The sequence below is a fragment of the Lepus europaeus genome, chromosome 17, assembly GCF_033115175.1.
Source record: "Lepus europaeus isolate LE1 chromosome 17, mLepTim1.pri, whole genome shotgun sequence".
Taxonomy (NCBI): Eukaryota; Metazoa; Chordata; class Mammalia; order Lagomorpha; family Leporidae; genus Lepus; species Lepus europaeus.
The window spans coordinates 33,673,252-33,693,173 of record NC_084843.1 but is presented as its reverse complement, the minus strand read 5'-3'; the positions used below and the strand labels follow the sequence as shown (position 1 = coordinate 33,693,173).

The 19,922-nt window shown below is 47.5% G+C and overlaps 1 protein-coding gene across 47 annotated transcripts in view; it reads right to left on the bottom strand.

Moving 5' to 3' along the window:
* Positions 1–1,962: 1,962 nt before the first annotated feature.
* The window catches only part of SORBS1 (sorbin and SH3 domain containing 1), a 237,798-nt gene continuing 219,838 nt past the window's right edge, over positions 1,963–19,922 (bottom strand). For 32 of the 47 annotated variants that reach the window (XM_062215218.1, XM_062215223.1, XM_062215222.1 and 29 more), the window contains 3 exons: positions 11,051–11,109; positions 7,968–8,080; positions 1,963–5,339 (listed from right to left, as the gene is read on the bottom strand). In XM_062215218.1, the coding sequence (XP_062071202.1) occupies positions 5,272–5,339; positions 7,968–8,080; positions 11,051–11,109 (240 nt within the window). In that variant the 3' untranslated portion in view covers positions 1,963–5,271. Of the gene's footprint in view, positions 5,340–7,967; positions 8,081–11,050; positions 11,110–11,800; positions 11,861–19,922 lie in introns of all 47 variants that reach the window. The other 15 variants (XM_062215205.1, XM_062215217.1, XM_062215210.1 and 12 more) reach the window with 1 other exon arrangement.

The window sequence follows — 19,922 nt, the reverse complement described above, 5'->3', positions numbered from 1 at the left end:
TGTCTGTATGAGTGCAGCAGTTTGACAGATTAGCCTCTGTTCCTAAGACAATGGCATGTTTCCCTTATTTATTAGTACGTATTCGGAGTTCCAGGCTCTCTGGTCTCAGGAGTTCATCCATCCACTCTTCCATTTCATCAACAAAGGACCGAGGGTGATCTCAGCCACTCTTGTTGGTACACAGCATTAACTAACAAAACAGAATCACTACCCTCACGATCTTCTACGATTGTTCTGTGAAGACAAATATCAGCTGGTGCTAAGTGTTATGGTCAAACACTAAGGAGGAGGAAGGGGACAGAATACTGCAGGTGGGAACACTAGAGTCCTGTTGTATGTGAAGTGATCAGAGAAAGAATCATCGAGAAGGCAACATAATGACTTAAAGGAGGAGAGAAAGAACGTCTTGTGGGGCTTGTGGAGGGAAGAGGTGAAGAAAGGGTTTTCCAGCCCTAAAGCTGAAGTATGCTTGGAGTTGAAGCTACAAGGAAGACCTGGGGCTAGAAGAAACAGTAAGAAATTAACAGGAGATGAGGTCACATGTAAGGGAGGGGGAGGGACAGTATGGACAGCGTATGGACTTGAGGCCACTGTACCACCATGGATGAGATGAGAAGCCGCTGAGGAGCTCTGGCCCAACTTGGAGTCATCAGTCTGCCAAGACTAGAGTGGAGGAGACAAGGGTAGAAGCAGTGAAACCACTTAGAGAGCTGTTGCAATGATCTAGGTGAGAGAAAATGACTTCGATGACAACACGGGCTGGGTCATAAATGGAATATGAAGCTGGAGAGCATGAAGGGCACAAGAGAAAGGTTATTTTCATCTGTAACTCAGGGTCCAAAGCTGTCAGACCCCTGGAAAACACTCCTAGGCCCATGGGAGGCCAAAGCCTCCTGAGTTAACCCCGAAGTGGCACTGCAAACTGGTGCTTTGAGCTGGAGGACAGAATGCAAGGAGGGTGGAGGTTGGGGTGTTTTCAATGTAGTGGTCATGGCCATGGGATGCCAGGGAAGACCGGACACCCAGGGCCTCGCCACTCTTGGATTGGAGGGAACAAAGGACACACTGCATTTTCAACCATAACAGTAAGAGAAGACTCCCAGCTAGAGCTAATCAGGTTTAGAAGAAACTACGTGCTGAGTCATTTCCTACGCCCACGCCTAGCAGCCCAAATCAAGACGGACTGCACATATTTTACAGTGTTTCATTTTTGTTTTTGGAGACATATGAGCATTACTTTATCAACAAATGAAAACCTATTTCAGAAAGAATAGTAAAACGGCCAGTAGTCATCCAATAACATAGAGGGTCAGGAAATAAGGCCACTGAGGAAAAAGCAGGGAAGGCCTGATTTTGTCAGTGGCTAAGGCCCACAGCAGCTCGTCTTTACTGCGACTCACTGCTATTTCAAGACCCTGAAAGCACCTGATGTTCTCCACAAAGCTGTCTTTCAGGTTTTCAGTCACATTCCAGGGAGAGATGCAATCCCCAGCCGCACTGGCCTGGCAGACCCTGCGCACATGGGTCAAAACGGTCACCTTTCACTTCATTTTACAGGCTCTCCGCCCCAGGAGGAGCTTAAGCCTTATTACCCCAGCAGGCGGCCTGTGTTGACTTGTGATTCTGAACTGCACCTGCGTGGACTTGTACCCGCCCCTCCTCCGGACTCATTTCTCAAACCAAAGACACCCACTTACCCTGCTGCTGGCTGTGCACATTACTCCCCGCCGCTGCTAGTCAAGTCCTTGCTCAGGCCCTCCACCTGGTGTGCTTTCTGGGAAGCACCAGGCAGCAGGCCCACTCTTTTGGGTGGGTCACAGAGCCTTCATGGAGGGAGTGGAAGGTAGACGGCGAGTGATTAAGAGAAGGACAGGGTGAGAAACTGAGGCAGTGAACAGCAGCCTCACTTGAGAAGACTGAGCAAGGGAAGGGAAGAAACAAGGAGTGGCAAGAACAAACCTATGCCACGCAATTTAGCATAAAGTTTATTAAATAGTATGTACAGCAAATGTCAGAATTCAACACATTTATCAAATCAATGCACTGCAATAAGAAAAATAAATGAACAGAAAAATCTGTGTCTGCATAGTACATGCTCTCAGTGTATAATTTAAATGGCGATACTTTAAATTAATTGGTTATACCTAATGTCAGTTATTTTTCCTTCAGAATATAATCTTTCATAGTAACCTAGCCTAGTAATAGGACTTAATAGTACTGCAGATAAATAGGATTGCAAAAAAAACCAGAAAATTTTTAAAAAATCAAACAAACCTGTAACTGAGGTTATGGCTACCTTCTCTCCCCAAAAGAATGATTACTGTAAATTTTAACACTTTACAATGGCTATTTTTTGTGCTAAAAATTTGTAAGTGAGTTATTTGGAGTTCCTTCATTTAAATAAAAATGCAAAAAAACTTCATGACTTCCTCATCTTGCCCCCTTCCGTTCAAATTTTAAAATTATTCTTCTATACAAGGTAGGTACATGGGCTATACAAAGTTCAATATACATATTTACAGTCCCACTTCTAAAACACATGATATTTTTTTCTTTCACTGATCCCAGAGAGACTGCAAAAGATAAGTAATTTGGGGCTTGCCTTACCAGGAAGCATGGCTAAAATATCAAAACGTGTTGCAAGGCAGGCGCCAGTTAGTTGCACTTGCTATTATTAAACCTGTATAAACATTTCAGCATAAAAATAGGTACTTTATATTACTAAATGTCTGAAGACAAAAGAGCAATTGGTAACCTCTGTTCCTTGTTTAGTCATACATAGGAAGCTGAAGTGATGCAAACTGTAACATAAGATTTTATTAAAGGGCAAACTGGTGAGGGAGACCTGGATTTCTGGAGATATACAAATGCGTGAGGCTGCAGTCATATGCAAATGTGGCTTTACAAATTGGTTTTATTTTCTAGCTGTATTTAAAGAGGTGTTCAAAATTACCTACTTAATCAAGAAGCACCCCTCAAAAAACTTGTAAGATCGTGTTATTAATGGTTTGCATCTGAGAAAGACCATGAAACACGTTAGCCAATGCAAGAATTACATTCCAAAATGAGTGAGAAACGCTGCGTGCACAACGCGCGTGCATATGCATTTTTCCTATGTCCCCTCCAAGAGAGAGGAAGTCAGAGAACAGTGCTTCTGAGTCTAGACCCACCTTCCAAAGCAAGAGCCCTCTTGTCTCTGGATCCTACCCAGGGACCCCCTCCTCCCACCCCTAGTTCTACAGCCTTTCCCCTTGGGATTAAGGCTCTCTCTGCTCCATCCCAGTTAAAAACAAATGCCTCCAGGAAGAGGTGACACATTCTTCTGATCAGTCAGTTACACTTTGGTGTGAATGAATCAGTGGCAGTCTCTCCTGAGAACAGGACTTGAAAGAAGCATAAGGAGAAAGTGAGGGAAAAATGGCTACAGGGGATGGTGGTGGTGGTGGTGGGGGTTGGAAGAGGGCTGGTGGGGTCCTAAACTGGGTATCTGGGACAGTGGCCAAGGCAGAGGCACTGAACACAAATTCTGTCTATCTGTAAGGACTCCAGATGATGGGGCAACTGGGAACCATGTGCAGGTAGCCTTGGCTGCCGGTACACACTCCCACCACCCAGGATTGCTACTCGGACTTGTGGCTTTGAATGTGTCTTTGTGGGGAGGATGAGTGTTTGGAGACTTTGGAAAAAGTTCCAAGTATTCCCAACAATAAACTACTCTCAGACCAATGTTCTTCCAGCATCCTAGTTACTCAAAGTGAACACATGGATACAGAAATATGACAAGGCTTTCTAGGATCCCTCCAGAGAAACCCCCCTCTTCCTCTCTCGCACCCTTCTGAGCACGTAGCACAGTCTTTCTCCGTTCAGTTCTTTTTTTCTTTGTCTCTCTAATCACCCCTGGCTTCTGGGGGCAGGGGGCAGGGGGCAAAGCATGGCGCATTTCTCTCTGCAACCCACTAAAGGATCCAGCAGAGGCCAGTGAACATCCTTGAGGTGGTCAGAGCTGTGATCAAGTACCCCAGGTGTCACCAGAGCCTTGTTCCTGGGACCCAGGCCCCACGAAGGACACAGCAGAATCCCTGCTTCACACACACCCAGGGCCACTGCACCCGCGCCTCTGCTCTGGAGAGACGCTGCACAAGGGTGCCTTAGATTCACAACCCTGGGCACTGAAAGCGAGTGGCCCTTGAGTTCCCACAGTGGGTGGAGGGTAAAACTGGAGATGCCAAGTCCCTTGTGAGCCTGGGGCATGTCTTGTTCGCCGGCCTCCCCAGCAGCCAGCACGCATGTGCATATTAAATGAATCGCTGAACATCATTCTCCATTTTCTATGGCAATGGGCCTCCGAATCCCCAAACCGTCCTAGCCAAACGCAAGCCAAAAAGAGGTTAGCAGTGGTGCTCGGATAAAGGCAGCCGCACTGCCCTGAGGGCGGCCGTTCTGAAAAGCCAGTGACACGAGACAGGAACACAGTGCAAGTGACTCAAGCCCCAGAGCTCTTCGGCTAAAAACCTTGGAAATACAAAGGTAACCTGCCTGCCTGGCCACCTGCTCCTCAGTTCCCAAGGGCAACTGTCATGTGCTTTTCAGTTTGAACAGCAGGGCCCTCAGGGGCCACGCGGCACAGCAGGCTGATGGCGTGGGGCACCTGCGTACTGCCTCCACTTTCTCACCAGCCTCAGCAGGCCCAAAGAGGGACTCAGTCTTGTGCAGTCCGGGGGCCTCTGCTACTGTTTACAGGCTGCCGCAGCAGCCCAGAATGTTCTCCAGCAGTGCGGGGGAGCAACTGATTCCAGGACGGCCTGGGACAGAGGCAGGGGGAGCGGGTGGATTCTCAGGCATGGAGCCTCTGGAAAATGGCTTGGGATTTTTCTGCCTCGTGCTCCCAGGGTTGCTTCAGGCTCAAGGACTCTTTGAGATGGGAGCTAGTTAAGGCCAGGGCAGTAGGAGGCATTTCTGGCTAATCGCTCTACTCCAGGTCAGATTACCCAGGAGGTGGGAGGGAGGTGAAGGCTGGAGCAGCTCCCAGAAGCAGCTACGCGAATATGGGTTTGCCTCAATTCTTTTTGTTCAGCACACAGTTCAGCCCTGTCTGATGCACAGTAAACGCAGGCATGGATTTTAAACAAGACACTTCTCTGTCCCTCTCCTTTGTTTCTTACTTCATCCACTGCACTGATTTTCCTACTGACTCAAGTTTAAATAAAGAGACCGGTTCATGAATTATGCTTCATCTTCCAATAAAAATAATTTCTGTGGCTTTCAGTCTTCTTATAGGTATAAAGGTTTTACATAGTTGCCTGGAAAAGTACCAAACTGCCTTGTCCTTCTTGAAGTACCTGTAAAATAAACACACATACACAAAATGAGTACACCTGACTTCAAAGACTGTGCTGTAGATTCTGCTCCGATGCCTCTTGGTATCAATCCTGCAGCTTGCAGCAGAGCCCACGGTTCCCAAAGCACTTTCCCCTCTCCTATCTCATTTAGGCTGCAAAATAATGCAGAGTGGTAAGCTAGGCAGGCATTTCTAACATTCTTGTCTTCAGGTGAGAAAGGCCAGGCTGAGAGAGCCGAGAGTCACATACCCGAGGTCCCACTCTTAGTAAGGATCAGAGGTACAGTTTGAACCCAGCGTTCTGACTCACAGCCCATTGCTCAGTCCATTACTTCTTCTCTTACGGAACAATTGGGACTTCCAACCCAGTACAAGAAGATAGCCGGGACTCCAGAATTTCTGGACTGCTCACTGCTATGACTGCACATCCAAGGGGAGTTCCTCCAGCTAACTTTGGTGGGTTCCTGCTGGGCCAGGAGCATGCAGCCCCTACCCTGCACTGCCCCTCAGCCAGAACTGCTTCTCTTGGGATTCCCTCTCTAAGCAGCGGTGGCAGACATATGTTGGGTCATCATCCTCTCAGTAGCAGCCATCACAGTCTGCTCATTGCACTTTTTTTCCCAAGGCAGCTTGGGTTTGGCTTCAGAATCCTGTGGACCACAACACCTCATGAAGCCACTACCAGGGGGTTGGGAACAAAGCCCCAAGGGAAGCTTCTACGACATGTGTCAGAACTAAGACACCTGAAGCATGTGGCTGAAGCCTGAGGAAAGATGGTTAAGAGGCTGCACAGCGTTGAATGGGAGGGCCAGAGCCATGAGGAACTTGTCTGTGCTCACGGGGCTGGCCAGTGCCTCTCTCTGTGGATGCGGAAAATGAGTTCCGATGGACTACTTATCTGTCGTGTGAACACTAGGCCACTTTTTGAAGTAACTGGGTTGCTTCCACCGGAGAACTGCTATACCTCTTCCCACATCAAGTCCTCATACATACTGTGTTTAACAGCTAAGACATAACCAGAGCAGCACTGACATGAAAGCCATGTGCTGCTACTGAGCAACTGGAATATGGCTACCCACTGGATGTCAAAGATTCAACGTGAAAAGAAGAGTGAAATGTAACTCACTAACAATCTTTGTAGTGACGACATGTTGAAATGATAAAATTTCAAACGCACTGGTTTGTGAAATACACTAGAATTAATTTCATTGGTTTCTCAATGACTTCTTTCAATGTGGCTTCTAGGAAGTTTTAAATTTCCTAGAAGGCTTGGATTGAGTCTCTATTGGACCACAGAGTGCCTTACAGCGCCTGCTGCCTTCTCAGATCTGCCTTTCTTCTGAAGAGAGTGACACAGGGCAGTGAGGGCCACAGGCTCCTGAGGGCCTTGGTGGGGGTTCCTAAGAAGCCGGTGAAGCCACAGCAAGTCTTTCTGGCTTCCTACTGATGCTGAGGCCTTGCTGGTCTCACTACTCCAGCCCCAACATTACTGCACTTTAACAAGCTTTTCCAGAGAGATCAGGGAAGCACTGGTCTTGGGAAGGTGAGGGTGAAATCATTCATATGGGAGAAAAAGAAGGCAAAGAGTGAGTCCTGATGCCCAACGTGATTCATAACTGAGCATAAAGAGTGCAGGCTTCAGTTAAGGTGGGCAGCCTGAGTTCAAATCCTGACATCATCTGCTACCTGAGTGACTTCTGGAAAAGTCACCTAACCTCTTTGGGCCTCAGTTTTTCCATCTGTTAAATGAGGATAATCTTGCCATACAGGTTACTTGTTGAGAGAATGTCAACAAATGAGGATCATGCAGTGTCTCGTTTGTAACAGAATCTCAATGAATGTTGATCTTTCTCTCTCCTTCCTATAAAGCAGAATCCTTTATTTTAGTTAAGCAGGTTGCTCTGACTAAAGTTACTAGCGATTTGAGTAAATCAGAAGGTCTTTGGAATATCCCCCACATGTCTGAGTTTCACTGTAGTGACCCAGGCTTGGTCACATTTTTCGTGTGTTGTACCATACGGCTTTAACAATAAAACGCCCCAGTGTAAATGGACATATGCATAGTAGAAATATTAATGGATTTTTTTTTTAACAGGCAGAGTGGACAGTGAGAGAGAGAGACAGAGAGAAAGGTCTTCCTTTTGCCGTTGGTTCACCCTCCAATGGCCGCCGCGGCCAGTGCGCTGCGGCTGGTGCACCACGCTGATCCGAAGGCAGGAGCCAGGTGCTCATCCTGGTCTCCCAAGGGGTGCAGGGCCCAAGCACTTGGGCCATCCTCCACTGCACTCCCGGGCCATAGCAGAGAGCTGGCCTGGAAGAGGGGCAACCGGGACAGAATCCGGTGCCCCGACCGGGACTAGAACCTGGTGTGCTGGCACCGGTAGGCGGAGGATTAGCCTATTGAGCCGCGGCGCCGGCTATTAATGGATTTTGACACCTGCCCTTCCATGCAGCATGGTGGGTCACGTCTGAAAGTGAATGCAGCAGACCGGGCTGGCCTGGCATTCCTGGTGGTGGTACAGGAGCTGAGAAGGCTCCTCTAGGCACAGATCTGCTGTTTGTGTGGCTCGTCACTCGCAGTGATTCTTTCAATACACAGCTATTATGAAAAGCACGGTGGGATTCTTACCAACAAACCAGCCATCGTCACATTTCTCCATGACATCAACAATATCTCCGTCGCGGAGTTCCAACTCGTCGTCATTCTGTGGTACATAGCTATATAATGCTTGGTAGCTGAATCTACAAATGAAAAAAAAAAAAATGAACAAGTGACTCAAGTGCTCTAGGACTAAGTGATGAGTTTTCAAATGCTATTGCTGTGAAGCCACCATTTAAGTGGTATTTCCCACTCCACAGAGGCGATAACGGTTTCATCAGCTATTTCTCTAACAGCATTTGGAGTGAAGCATTCAACGTTTAAGTTCACTGAGACTTGGGGAACTCCTGACAAGCAAGTTCATTTGGTTGCCACCGCCAAACTGTCTTGTCTAGAGCACCCCTTCCCCAACTCCATCTTTAACATAAACCAAGTCTTTTTCTCAACGTAGGATAATGCAGGTAGATTATTTAAGACAATCAGAAATTGCTTAAACCCATGGATATTACACTGTAGTCATATACATTAGAGAACATCAGGCAAGGGTAAAAAGAAAGTAAATAAGTATTTAAAAATATGTAAAGATAAAGGTATAAAAAGTACATTCCAATTGCCTCACTGTTTAGCAAAACTACCTGTGTTTTTTTTTTTTTTTAGATATCTAAATACATTTCATTAACTGCTTTTAAAAGTAGATGTCATTTTTCTGAAACTCCTGAAAGCTTTTTGCTCTTTTTGCCTATCACAGTGATACGTGGAGGTTGAGACTCCTGTTTACTTGCTAGTTGGCCTAAAGCATTTGGCCCAGGCCGTTCTGTCCGTTCCAACAACAGCTGCTGTGCTGATGAAATCTGATATCTGCTTTGGCATCAAGGAAAAGCTTTGTTTTTGTTTATTCCTTCAACAAATACTTCAGGGGCCCCATCTGTTTACTCACTATTTCGGAACATCACAGTAACAGGCAAAAGTTTGCAAAGAGGCCAATCATCCAATCACTATCAGTGAGTTCCCGAAACAAGAGGTCCATTCTAAAACCAAACAGCTTCACTTCACAAATTTACCCCAATGCACTGACACTTTGGTGGACAGCTCTGGCTGCCAGAGGTCTCTCATATGGAATTAAGAGATGGGCTGCAGATGGATTTCCAGTTGGGAATAAAAACAAGCTTTCACTTTCTCTATCTGCCCACTGGAGTCCTACACCCAGCCGCCCAACACAAACCCTCAGTAACATCTTACAATGCCTTGTCTCCGGAACTTCCACCACGGCTACAGTGCCAGCCGTGTCTCTGGGAAATAACTCCCGCAACCGCCTTCCTGTTTTCACTCTCAGGTAGCGGGGGCTGGCTGGACAAAGTCCTGCACCCTTGCTGCTTGGGTTCCCAACCAGCTCTAATTTTGGATAGGTCTCACACAGCTCAGGATACTGTCCCCATGAGACCTTCCCCCGCTCCTGGCCCTTGCCAGTGCTGGTGCCCCACTGCACTCTGCTCCCCACTTCCTGAGCCAGATGTTTGCTGTGAGTTGCACCTTAATCTGTCTCACTTCAGATCTGAGTCTCTGTGCACCCACTCACCTTTCTGCCCTGTTCCTACTGGCAGAAAGTAGGATGCCTCCTGCTGGCCACGTTGAACTGCACTGTCTGGAGGCCTCCTTCCCTTATTTCTTCTTATTTGCATCTCTCAACACTGTCACCTGCTCCTCTAGCACAAAGGTGCCTGAGTCTCTGCACCCAAAAACTAGCCACCCTCCTACCTGCCATTCCTTGATCCACAGCCCCTCACCCTTCCCACTTACTCATCAACTCTCACAAACAGCAGAGCTCTATCAGTGGTCACCAGTGATTCTTCCCAGTTGCCAAAGAGAACGCCCAATGGACATTTCTCATTTCCTACTTGCAGCTTCTCTGAGCAGGTGGCACCACTCACCAGATGCTGCCTGCTCTGTTCTGGGAAAGTGAGTGTGCCTAGAGCCATGTCTGCAACTCTTGCTGCCCCATCTCAGTCTCCCATGCTGGCCATTCCTCCTTGCCCTGTATCTCTGTTTACTTCCATGGCTACAAAGTACCCACTCTGTCCTAGCTCAGGTCCTCATCACTCCTTGGCTAGATTAATTAACAGCTCTGTCCTTTGTCTCTAAAATCTACTTGCCTCTCCATTGCCAGAATTATCTCCCTAAAACAAAATACAATCAAAAGCCCACAGTGCCTCCCTACTGCTTGCTGAACAAAATCCAACTTATTTCGGCTGCATTCTAGATCCTACCAACTGGCCCCATCCTACCACTTGACTTTGTCTCTAACTATCTCCTCCCAAGCCCTATGCAGGGGCCACACCAACCTTCTTCAAGTTTCCAAAGACCACCATCACCATGCTTTGCAAATGCAGGCTTTTCAGCCAGTAAGACCCTCCCATTCTAGCTCTCAATATGCAATCTGGTGCGGGGGGAGGGTTAGCACTGTGGCGCAGTGGGTTAAGCTGCCACCTCCAATGCTAGCATCCCATATGGGTGCCAGTTCACGTCCCAGGTGCTCCACTGTTAGTGCTCATGGGAAAGCAGAGGAATAGGGCCCAAGTGCTTGGACCCCTGTAATCACATTGGAGACCCGGACGGGGTTCCAGACTTCAGGCTCGCGCTCACTCTCTCTCTCCCTTTAAAATAAAAAATAAACTTTAACAAAAGATGTAATTTGTCTGTTCATCTCTGACTCAAATGCCCATTCCTCTGTGAACAATTTGCAACTTAATCCTTAAAACATAGCAGGTAGCCAATAACTTCTTTTAGAATGAAGGAAGGAATCAACCCTGTTCATTTCTGACCAGAATGAACTACTCTGTCCTCTCCGTTCCCCACCACACTAAGACTGCAACCAGTCACACAGCTCCAATTTTAACTTGCATGTCAGTTAGCTCTTTACCTGTTTCCCTCTCCCAATAACCTGCAGCCTCCTGTATTTACCTGTCACCTGCTTTCATATTGGCTGATGGAAAACATGGCCTTAACTAGAAACCCTCAGAGAAACAGGGAGGGGCTCCCTCATCCCCGTAACTGCGGCCCCCAGGGACAGCGGAATACCTGCTTCCCGAGCATGGAAGTTTGCCAGGTGTACTTACGAATCGTGTGGGGTTTGACTCCTGTCTGGGGTGACTCTTCGCTGCTGGGCTTGAGGTTGCTGAGAAATGATTAAAGATGATTTATTGTCAGAAGGGGAAACCTTGTGATGAAAGTCAAGGGGATGAGAGACAGTGCTGCAGTAATGAACAGATTTTTCGGCAATGTTTATGATCTCATTGCAAACTGCTTCCTGCGAGGTGGCCCCGAGACATCCAGAAACCCCCATAAAACAGTCAATGTGGGGACAAAAAAAAAAGAGGAAGAGATGTAACATTCCAGATGAAGCACATAAATCCAGGGAAAAAATAGAGTTGAAGATCCAGGTTTAAAAAAAAAAACCAGATAGTCCAGTAGTGAAGTGCAGGAGGGATCCAGGCGTAAGCATGGAAAAACAGGTAAGATACAGAAGAATTTGGGATTTAGTTTGACTATTTAAAAAAAAAGGCAGCAGCATAAAAGCCTGTAATTAGTGAGTAACTGTTACAAATGGAATAATCTCAGGCTAGAAATGCAAGTACGTACCCCCAGTCATGCACTAACACGTTAATCCCACATGGAGGCAGAGTGGAAGCTTTGTCTCTAAGTCCCTCTGCTTTCTCTGAGGGGGAAGCAGTGGCCTAGCACCTCTCTCTGCCACAGTAGCCGCGGAGGGCTCTGTGAGTGACCCAGGCATTACTCTAGTCTCGGCTCCGGAAGGCAGTAAGGATTGTCTTTAGGAAAGCTACAGTCTTATGCAACAGGCATCTTACCACATAGCTCTTTTCAGATTCTGTGAGATCAGGTCCTGCTCTCAATGAATGATGAGAAGGCTGTGATCACCAAGCAAATTATAAGGGAGACATTTTAGCAGATGTCACATTGGAAAGGATTCAAAATAAAAGCGTGAGCAAATACACGTACCACACCGCCACACTTGGAGGACACCAGATACTCACGGCCCAGGGCCATGGAGCTTCCACAACAGCATGGTAGGTGCACAGGAGGAAACGCCAATGAGCAGAGTTAGAAGCGAGCGTCCAAGCAATGGAATGGGGAGTTGGAGCATGGCTGCAGTGAGGTGAGAATGGACAACACAGCGTCCCCACATGGGCAGGAAACACACAAGGGCTGCCTTAAAGAACGGACACGGCCCTCTAGAAGTCACACACACTGGTCCCCTCACTCTCAGCTAGCAGGTGTCTAGGGAATGGCTGTTACCCCAAATACCACTTTCTGTTATTTGTTGAATGGGAGCCTCGGTCGGGGCAGGCTCACAAACCTATCAGGTCTGCCATGTTTCAGCATTCATAACCAAAAGAGAGAGTCTCCTAGGCAATATCTGAAGTATCATACAAGACCATTGCCCTGGAACAATCTACCCATGCCAAATGCCAGTGAGGTAGGAGGTGAGCTGAGAACAGCTCTCAGAGCAGAGCTTCCTTCCAGAAGTAGAAATGAAACTGTCGCCCAACACTCACCAGCCCAGGTGCTACATGCTGACATGGAAATAGGTGCAACTGTGGCCAAGCAGACCTGCCTGTTTAAAAAGCCGCCCATGTAGAAGCCAGGCCTTCCTTGGAAGGGTGTTTGGAATCACTTCTCTCAGGGAGGATTCGATTCCAAGCTCTACTGAAAGAGCCATCCATGGAGAAGCCCTCCAGGTCAAGTGTAATGACAGCAACAGGCTGCAGAGACTCCAAGACCTTTAGAAGGGAACTTTGGAATCTTTTCAGCATGACCCACCTACTCTATCAAGGGGGCTGTGGAGAGCGAGGGCTCCCCTGCAGTCACATAAGAAGTCAGAGGTAGCCTTGTCTCCTGGCTTCCTCGACTTCTTTTTCATTCCCAGACCATCTCCCACCCTATCAGGAGTGCTCACTGACACAGTCGCCAGTGACTGCCTTAGAAGTTGCAGCCAAGCAGGACAACATTTATCATCCTGTTTTAAGAGTGTAGGAAGCTGGTGCTCAGAGGGGTTTAGCATCTTCCGCAGTGTCATCCCGCTACTGAGAGGCAAAGTAGCTCTGGGTGCTCTTTCCACACCACCTCTCCTGCTCACTTCTGCTGTCAATGCTCTCACCCTTCTGCCTGCCCTGCAGGACCAATTTCCAGAGCAGGCATCACTTCCAAATTCTTGTTCTGTGGAAGAGTTTCTTTCAAGTTCTCCAAACCCCATCCAAACCGCAATCAGTCAGACCAGTCCCCTTGGCCTCTGGTGGGGCTTGATGGAAGAGACAGCACTGACTGGGACACTGCACACTCCTGCTGTAACGTCCCAGCAGCTACAGGCCTTTGCCTGGTACCCAGGAGCCAGTCCTGTGCGGCTCCACTCACCATCCACCCGGCCTCTGGGTCAAGGCTTCCATGTAATAGAGGAAAGAAATGGACGTTTCTAAACACCTATGGTTTTCAGAAGACAGAAAACAGATTCTGGGCAGCTTGAAGGGGTAACAGCGAACAGACAGATTTTGAGCTGCCGGAAAGAAACACTTTCTAAAAGTGAGAGCTGTCCAACAATGCAAGGCTGTGTCAAGAGGAAGTATGTTGCCTGCCAGAGCAGCTGCTGACACAGAGGCTGCTGGGACGATTTCTAGTTGGGATATCGCACAGCACTGCTTCTTAAACCTTAAAGCATGAAGGTATCACCTGGGATTCTGTCCAAATGTGGACTCAGACCTGGAACATCTGATTTTCTATTGGCGGTACTAACCTGCTGGCTTGCAGCCTAACTCTGGGTTGCAAGGCTGTAGAAGAACTCACTTATCTGACACCAAGATTATTCGGCTACAGAATGCCAAGACTGGTCTGGGCCACTTCTCATAAAAAACAACATTCTCAAGAACAAACAAACAAACAAAAAAACCTCCTAATATTTCCAATCTCCAACTGATAGAATAATGATTTCAGATTAAATGCTACACAGAGAGAGGCTGTGGATAATCCCCAGGCCCCACAGAAGCTCCCCAGCATCCTTAAATCAGCTTAATCCCATGGGAGTGCTGGAATCGACCATCTAGCAAATAATTTGGTGCTCAGAAAGGATCAGCAAATCAAACATAGTAAGAAGGACCTGATATTTTATGAGCACATGTGACTCCATCAGCTCATCTGACTTTTGTAATAATCCTTTTGCAAGTAGGGAAGGCAGAATAAGAAATTTCAGAGAAGTCTGCACACTTGCACAGGGTAGCAAAGCCACTGCGGGCAAACGCTGAGCCCCCTGGTGTCTGATCTCCACACAGCACCTCCCTCTTGGGTCATGATGGGATGACTGGAGTGACTACGACAGCAACACCCAACTTCTACCTCTTCTGGAAACAGACACCATAACTTCTCTTGAATAGCTTTTACTCTAACTGCTCAAAGCCATTTCCTTCTGTAAAGGTTATGGTGTGCAGTAACAGGCAGCATCCAGTGGCTAACCCAAGGGACCAAACGACTAGAAGGGATGCTGATGGCTCGACTAGCTCCTTCCTAGGTCTCAGGACAAACCCAAAGCAGAGGGTCATCATCATCACCACAGCCTCAGCATCTGGATTTAGTGCAAACTTCACCCCAACCCTGAGAGGCAGGGATGACCAAGTCCCGCATTTAGTATTTGTTGACTAAATGAAGGAAGAGGTCAGATAAACATTTATCCTATCAGTGAAGATTCTATTCCCCCTACTTAGAATTCAATTAAGTATCTCATGTAGCTAAAATGTAAACCAGTTTTTGAGGGGGTGCAGAGAGGGGTCTTGGCATGGGGTGAACCTCAGTGGAGACAGAAGCTGTCCATCTCCACCATCAGGGTCAGCCCTTCACTTGGAAGGCTACTCACCTCAGATTTTTTTTTTTATCCTTTAAGCACATGTCTTTTTTCTTTCCCTTTCTCCATTTGTAACCACTTTAAAGCTTTTATAGGAGGGAAATCTTCAAAAAAGTTCATGGAAATACATATCATGAAAAAAGTCTGTATAGATTTCCATTTTCTTTTGCACCAAGATAGTTATCAGTTAGTTCCATTGTCCATGAACTTTTGAAGTCCCCTCATAGAGCTGTTTGTCCAAACCTGTGCCATCCACTAGAATGGCCAGAAGCCACCCATGGCTGCTGAACACTGGAGTCAGTAGAAAGTGGAAGGACAAACACGAGACTTTAAAAGCTTAGGACAAGAGGAGGAATGTAAAATCTGCTTTTAGATCTATTGGTTAAATGACATTGTATTCTTAAAGCCAATCCCACATGTCTCTGGCTACGAGCAACCTTCACCCTGCTCTTGTTGCGTTTCTGCTGGGCAGGGCCTCTGTGTCTGCCCTTATGGAAGCCCAAGAGTAGACATGGTTTTAAGCAGGGCCTCATCCAGGGTTAAGAATAAACAGAGCATTATCTCACGCAAAGCACATTCTGAACTCTGGAGGTGCATTCCAGTCCTTCACGTGTTTGGAAAAACAGCAACTGGTTCAGCGTGTGTGTCCATCCAGACACACACACACACACACACACACTCTCTCTCTCTCTCTCTCTCCTTCCCTCCACATCCCCCCTCAATAGTAGGCAGGTGATAGCTGCAGGCCAGAAACTGCCTCTCTTCCATATTTGTACACAGGCTGACCCTCCGCAGGGAGCTCTGGTTCCATTCCCCGGACAGAGTGACCCAGCCTGCATCCTTGCTCTTTGCTCTGTTGCCCTTCTCTCTTCAATGCACAGACTTCCCGAAGAAATCTGATCTCCACCTCCCAGGAGCTGCTAATCCCTGTGGATGCACAAAACACCTGGTGCCACTTTGGTGTCACTAGCATTCTCTTCCAGCTTTGGGTATGTGCCAAAGCCTTGAAGCCCAAAATAAATTGTGCACAGGCTAAAGAACAGCAGGAAGTCCTGGAGATGTGGACAAGATAGAGGCACTCAGCCTGCACATGGCCCCAAATCCCCTCAAGAAACATGGCGAGTCTCCGACGGCTTCTGATAAGACTCCAGACATGGTGCGGAGCTCACTTCTGGAGGCGAGAGGTTGCCCGATGTGATACAAGTGATAGATTTGCAGCTCTCAGGCAGACTTTGCCAGAGGAACTGCAGAGCCTGAATGAGTCAGGCTCCCAGGTTTCAGCTGTAGGAACCTCCACAGTACCCTCAGAACTGCCTCTAGGGACTGGTGCTGTGGTGCAGTGGATAAAGCTGCCACCTACAATGCAGGCATCCAATATGGGTGTCATTTCAAGTCCAGGCTGATCCACTTCCAATCCAACTCCCTGCTAATGTGCTTGGGAAAGCAACAGAAGATGGCCCAAGTGCTTGGGCCCCTGCCACCCACATGAGAGACCTAAAAGAAGCTCCTGGCTCCTGGCATTCAGCCTGGCCCAGCTCTGGCCATTGCCGTCATTTGGGGAGTGAACCAGCGGATGGAAGATTCCCTCTCCCTCTCCCTCTCCCTCTCTCCTTCTCTCCCTCTCTCTTTCTCTCTGTAACTCTGCCTTTCAAATAAATAAAAGAAATCTTAAAAAAAAAAAAAAAACAGCCTCTGACACCACTGAATTCTACTATGTTTACTGAGACAACAGTGCAGCTTAAATTTAAGGCTAATTACAAACAATTAGTTCCACTGCTCACCACCTGGATTTAATCTTGCAAATCACTCTAGAAACAACATATTAACTTTGTTGTAAACTGAATCCGATTACAACACTACACCCAATCGCTCAGCCAAGGCTCGGTCTCCTCGTTGTAGACAGTAGTGTAATGTTCTATCTCTTTCATAAATGGCCAGGGGTGAAGGCAGATGTTCACTGTCCCCAAGGTGGGAGAGAAGCATGAATTTTCTAAATTCTGGATTTCTGAAACCTAAAGCAAAACGATTCTCCCGTCTTCCACTGTCCTCTCCTTTGCTCTGTCTTCCCTCTCAGGTGCAATGCAGTAAGGAGGCTAAAGTATCACAACTGCATCCCTGTGCAAGGCAACTTCGCCTCCATGGCAGCTCGTTTAGTGTCATGATAACTCAGAAAGTGGTTGCCACATTTTACAAAGGAGAAAACAAAGACATGGCATGTCTGAGCTGGAACCTGAAGATCCAGGATTCAAACACCGCTCCCTCGGATGCCCAGTTCAGTGCACTTCCCTATGGCCTGCTCTTCCGGGCTGTGCTCTGCAAAGGGTGGCACCAGAAAGGCTGGAGACATGTGCTGATCAAGAGGTCACCACAGCTTGTCCAGTGCTCCTCGGCTGGCACCTGGGTTTCCCCTACACCTTTTCAGAGATGGACATGCCCGCTTTGGGACTTCAGTGTTGAGAGAATACTTGCTGGCTATCTTTTAAGAGCTGCAGCCGATGTGTCTCCCCATCCCTGAAGCTGGTAAACACTCTCTGCATTTGTTTAGAGATTTCCCTTCGGAGTGAGTCAAAGGGAAACGGTTCCCATCTTTATTTGGACATCCTAACAATTTTAATTTCCCCTTAGTTCTTCCAAGTCGCGTCACAGGCTGTCCCTTCTACTTGTGATTTCCACCCTCAAAGCAGACCCAGGCCTTTGTTCTTCTCTTCCTGGGAACTCATCTAGCTTCCACGTGGTCACGGACGTCCTCTCTGAGGTCACCAAAGCACGTTTCTGTCTCTGGTGGAGCCGCCTTCCCTAAGTCACAGTGGTTTGTTGTGTTTTCCAGACACCGAGGTCACTTAGCTGTCCTGAACACTTTTATTTTACATTTCCTGCCCTCAGATTTTATTGATTGGCCTCCTTCCCTTTAGGAACCAAATTTGTCACTCATCTCGGGCCTTGTCTTCTCAAGTCACTACAAACATCAACTAGGCTGGAGGGCTTTTTTTTTTTTTTCAAGATACATAAATATATATATATTTATTTAAAGTCAGAGTTACAGAGAGGGAGAGGCAGGGGGCAGAGAGAGATAGAGACAGACAGACAGAGGTCTTCCATCCACTGGTTCACTCCCCAAATGGCCACAGTGGCCAGGGCTTGTCCAGGCAGAAGCCAGGAGCCAGGTCTCCCACATGGGTAGCAGGGGCCCAGGCACTTGGGCCATCTTCTGCTGTTTTACCCAGGCCATTAGCAGGGAGCTGGATGGGAAGTGGAGCAGCCTGGACTTGAACCAGCTTTCATATGGGATGCCAGCACTGCAGGCAGAGTTTTTACCTGCTATGCCACGGCCCCAACTTGGGGGGCTCTTTACCTGGTAGTTCACAAAAGAACCAAGGAGCTCTCAGACGGCCCTGAGTGTTGAGTCCCTGGAAACTTTATGCAAAATTGTGTGTGTGTCAGCCCCTCCCCCAAAACACTACCCTAAAGGCCTCAGCTGCTCTGTTTTAAAAATTCTGTGATCCAGAAAAAATGATGAGTCACTGGGACAGATTCTTTTTAATTCAGAAATTCTGAACGAACTCAGAAAACCAAGGCTGGATGCCTTTCTTCTGTTTCTATCCAGGGGAAACTCAGGAAATAGTTGATGATGCTCATAAAGGAGACCTCCAATATGTTCTTTCCTGTCACTTTCTTGGTTGATTGTTCTAAATCTTATTGGCCAAAGTTACACCCAACAAAATCTAACAGTGTGGCTGAAAATTCTGAACTCTTGGGTGTTTTGTGTTTGTATTGAATTAGTTAAGTTGTCCCTCAAAAAATAGAAGGAAAAACTTTCATTTATCCATTGTGAAGGTTGCAGGCCTAGTAACAAACCCCTATACCTAAAATTTTGTGTGTGCTCTCCTTCCTCACTTCAATGGAAATTCATACAGGATGTCACCTCGTCATGGAATATCAAAGCTAAAAAGAGCTTCTCTTGTCTGAATGTTTTGTTTATCAACAGGGAAGCTTCCAGGAAAAAGAAGTGACTCATCCAGGGACTCCGGCTTTCGATCCAGTGGTCTTTGTACCCCAACCTGGTTTCCCCTAAAGACCCTTGTGCTTTATTGAGCCCCTTCTGCTGGTCAGAGAAAATGCACATCTGAAATCACAAACACCCAACCCAATGTGAAACCAGCTTAGGAGTGAAGAGTCAGGTAGTTTTACAGGAAGTGTTCAGACTTTTGCAGACCTGAGGCAGGGGATGGGAAGCAGCAGAGCAGGGTCACTGTGCCTGGGTAGAGATGGCTCTACCTCCCGGTTAGGAGGCACTGCTGAGCATCAAGCTCTCCGGATTCCTCTCCCTTCTACTCACCTGTGCAGACCTGAAGCCTCACCCAAACCAGGAATGCACCATTCTCCACACACACACACACACACACACACACCTTTCAGCTCCTACTGTGGAGCCTCTACCCCAGCTATTCATCTAAATGCCACTCCCTTGCTGCACGCCTACTGGAAACTCCTTATTCTTTCAGGCCCACAGCGAATGCCACACTGCCTCATGAAGTCTTGCCACACAACCACCTTCTGCTTCCTGTTGCTTACTGTTTGTCCAGAGTGGACGGCTTGGGGACTCTCTTTCCCTGCCTGCATGATAGTTATCTGTGAGCATGTCTCACTCCCCAATGGAGGTCATTTTTTTGTCATTTCTTTAATTGAACAAATATTTACTGAGCACTTTCCATATACCAGATGGCACAGTCCCCAACCTTAGGGTGTTAACATTCTAATGGGTACACAGAAAAGCAAAGAGCAAATACAACAAAGCTGAGGACTGCTTGCACAGGTCAGGTGCAGGGGCCAGGGCAGCACAAAGTCAGAGCACGTGACCCAGTCTTGCAAGGGCAGGGGGAGGTTGGCAGGAAAGGCTTCCTTTGGAAGAGGTAACGTCTCAGTGGAGAAGTATGGAAAAGGTAGGAATTATCCAAGCAAACAAGCAGGGATAGTTCTAGAAGATGAGGACACCTAGATGTCCAAATGGCCAGATCGCATGGGGCCTTCTAAGCCACCCAGGAAGGGAGACTTCTTTCTGAAACCACTGGGAAGTCCAGGGTGAT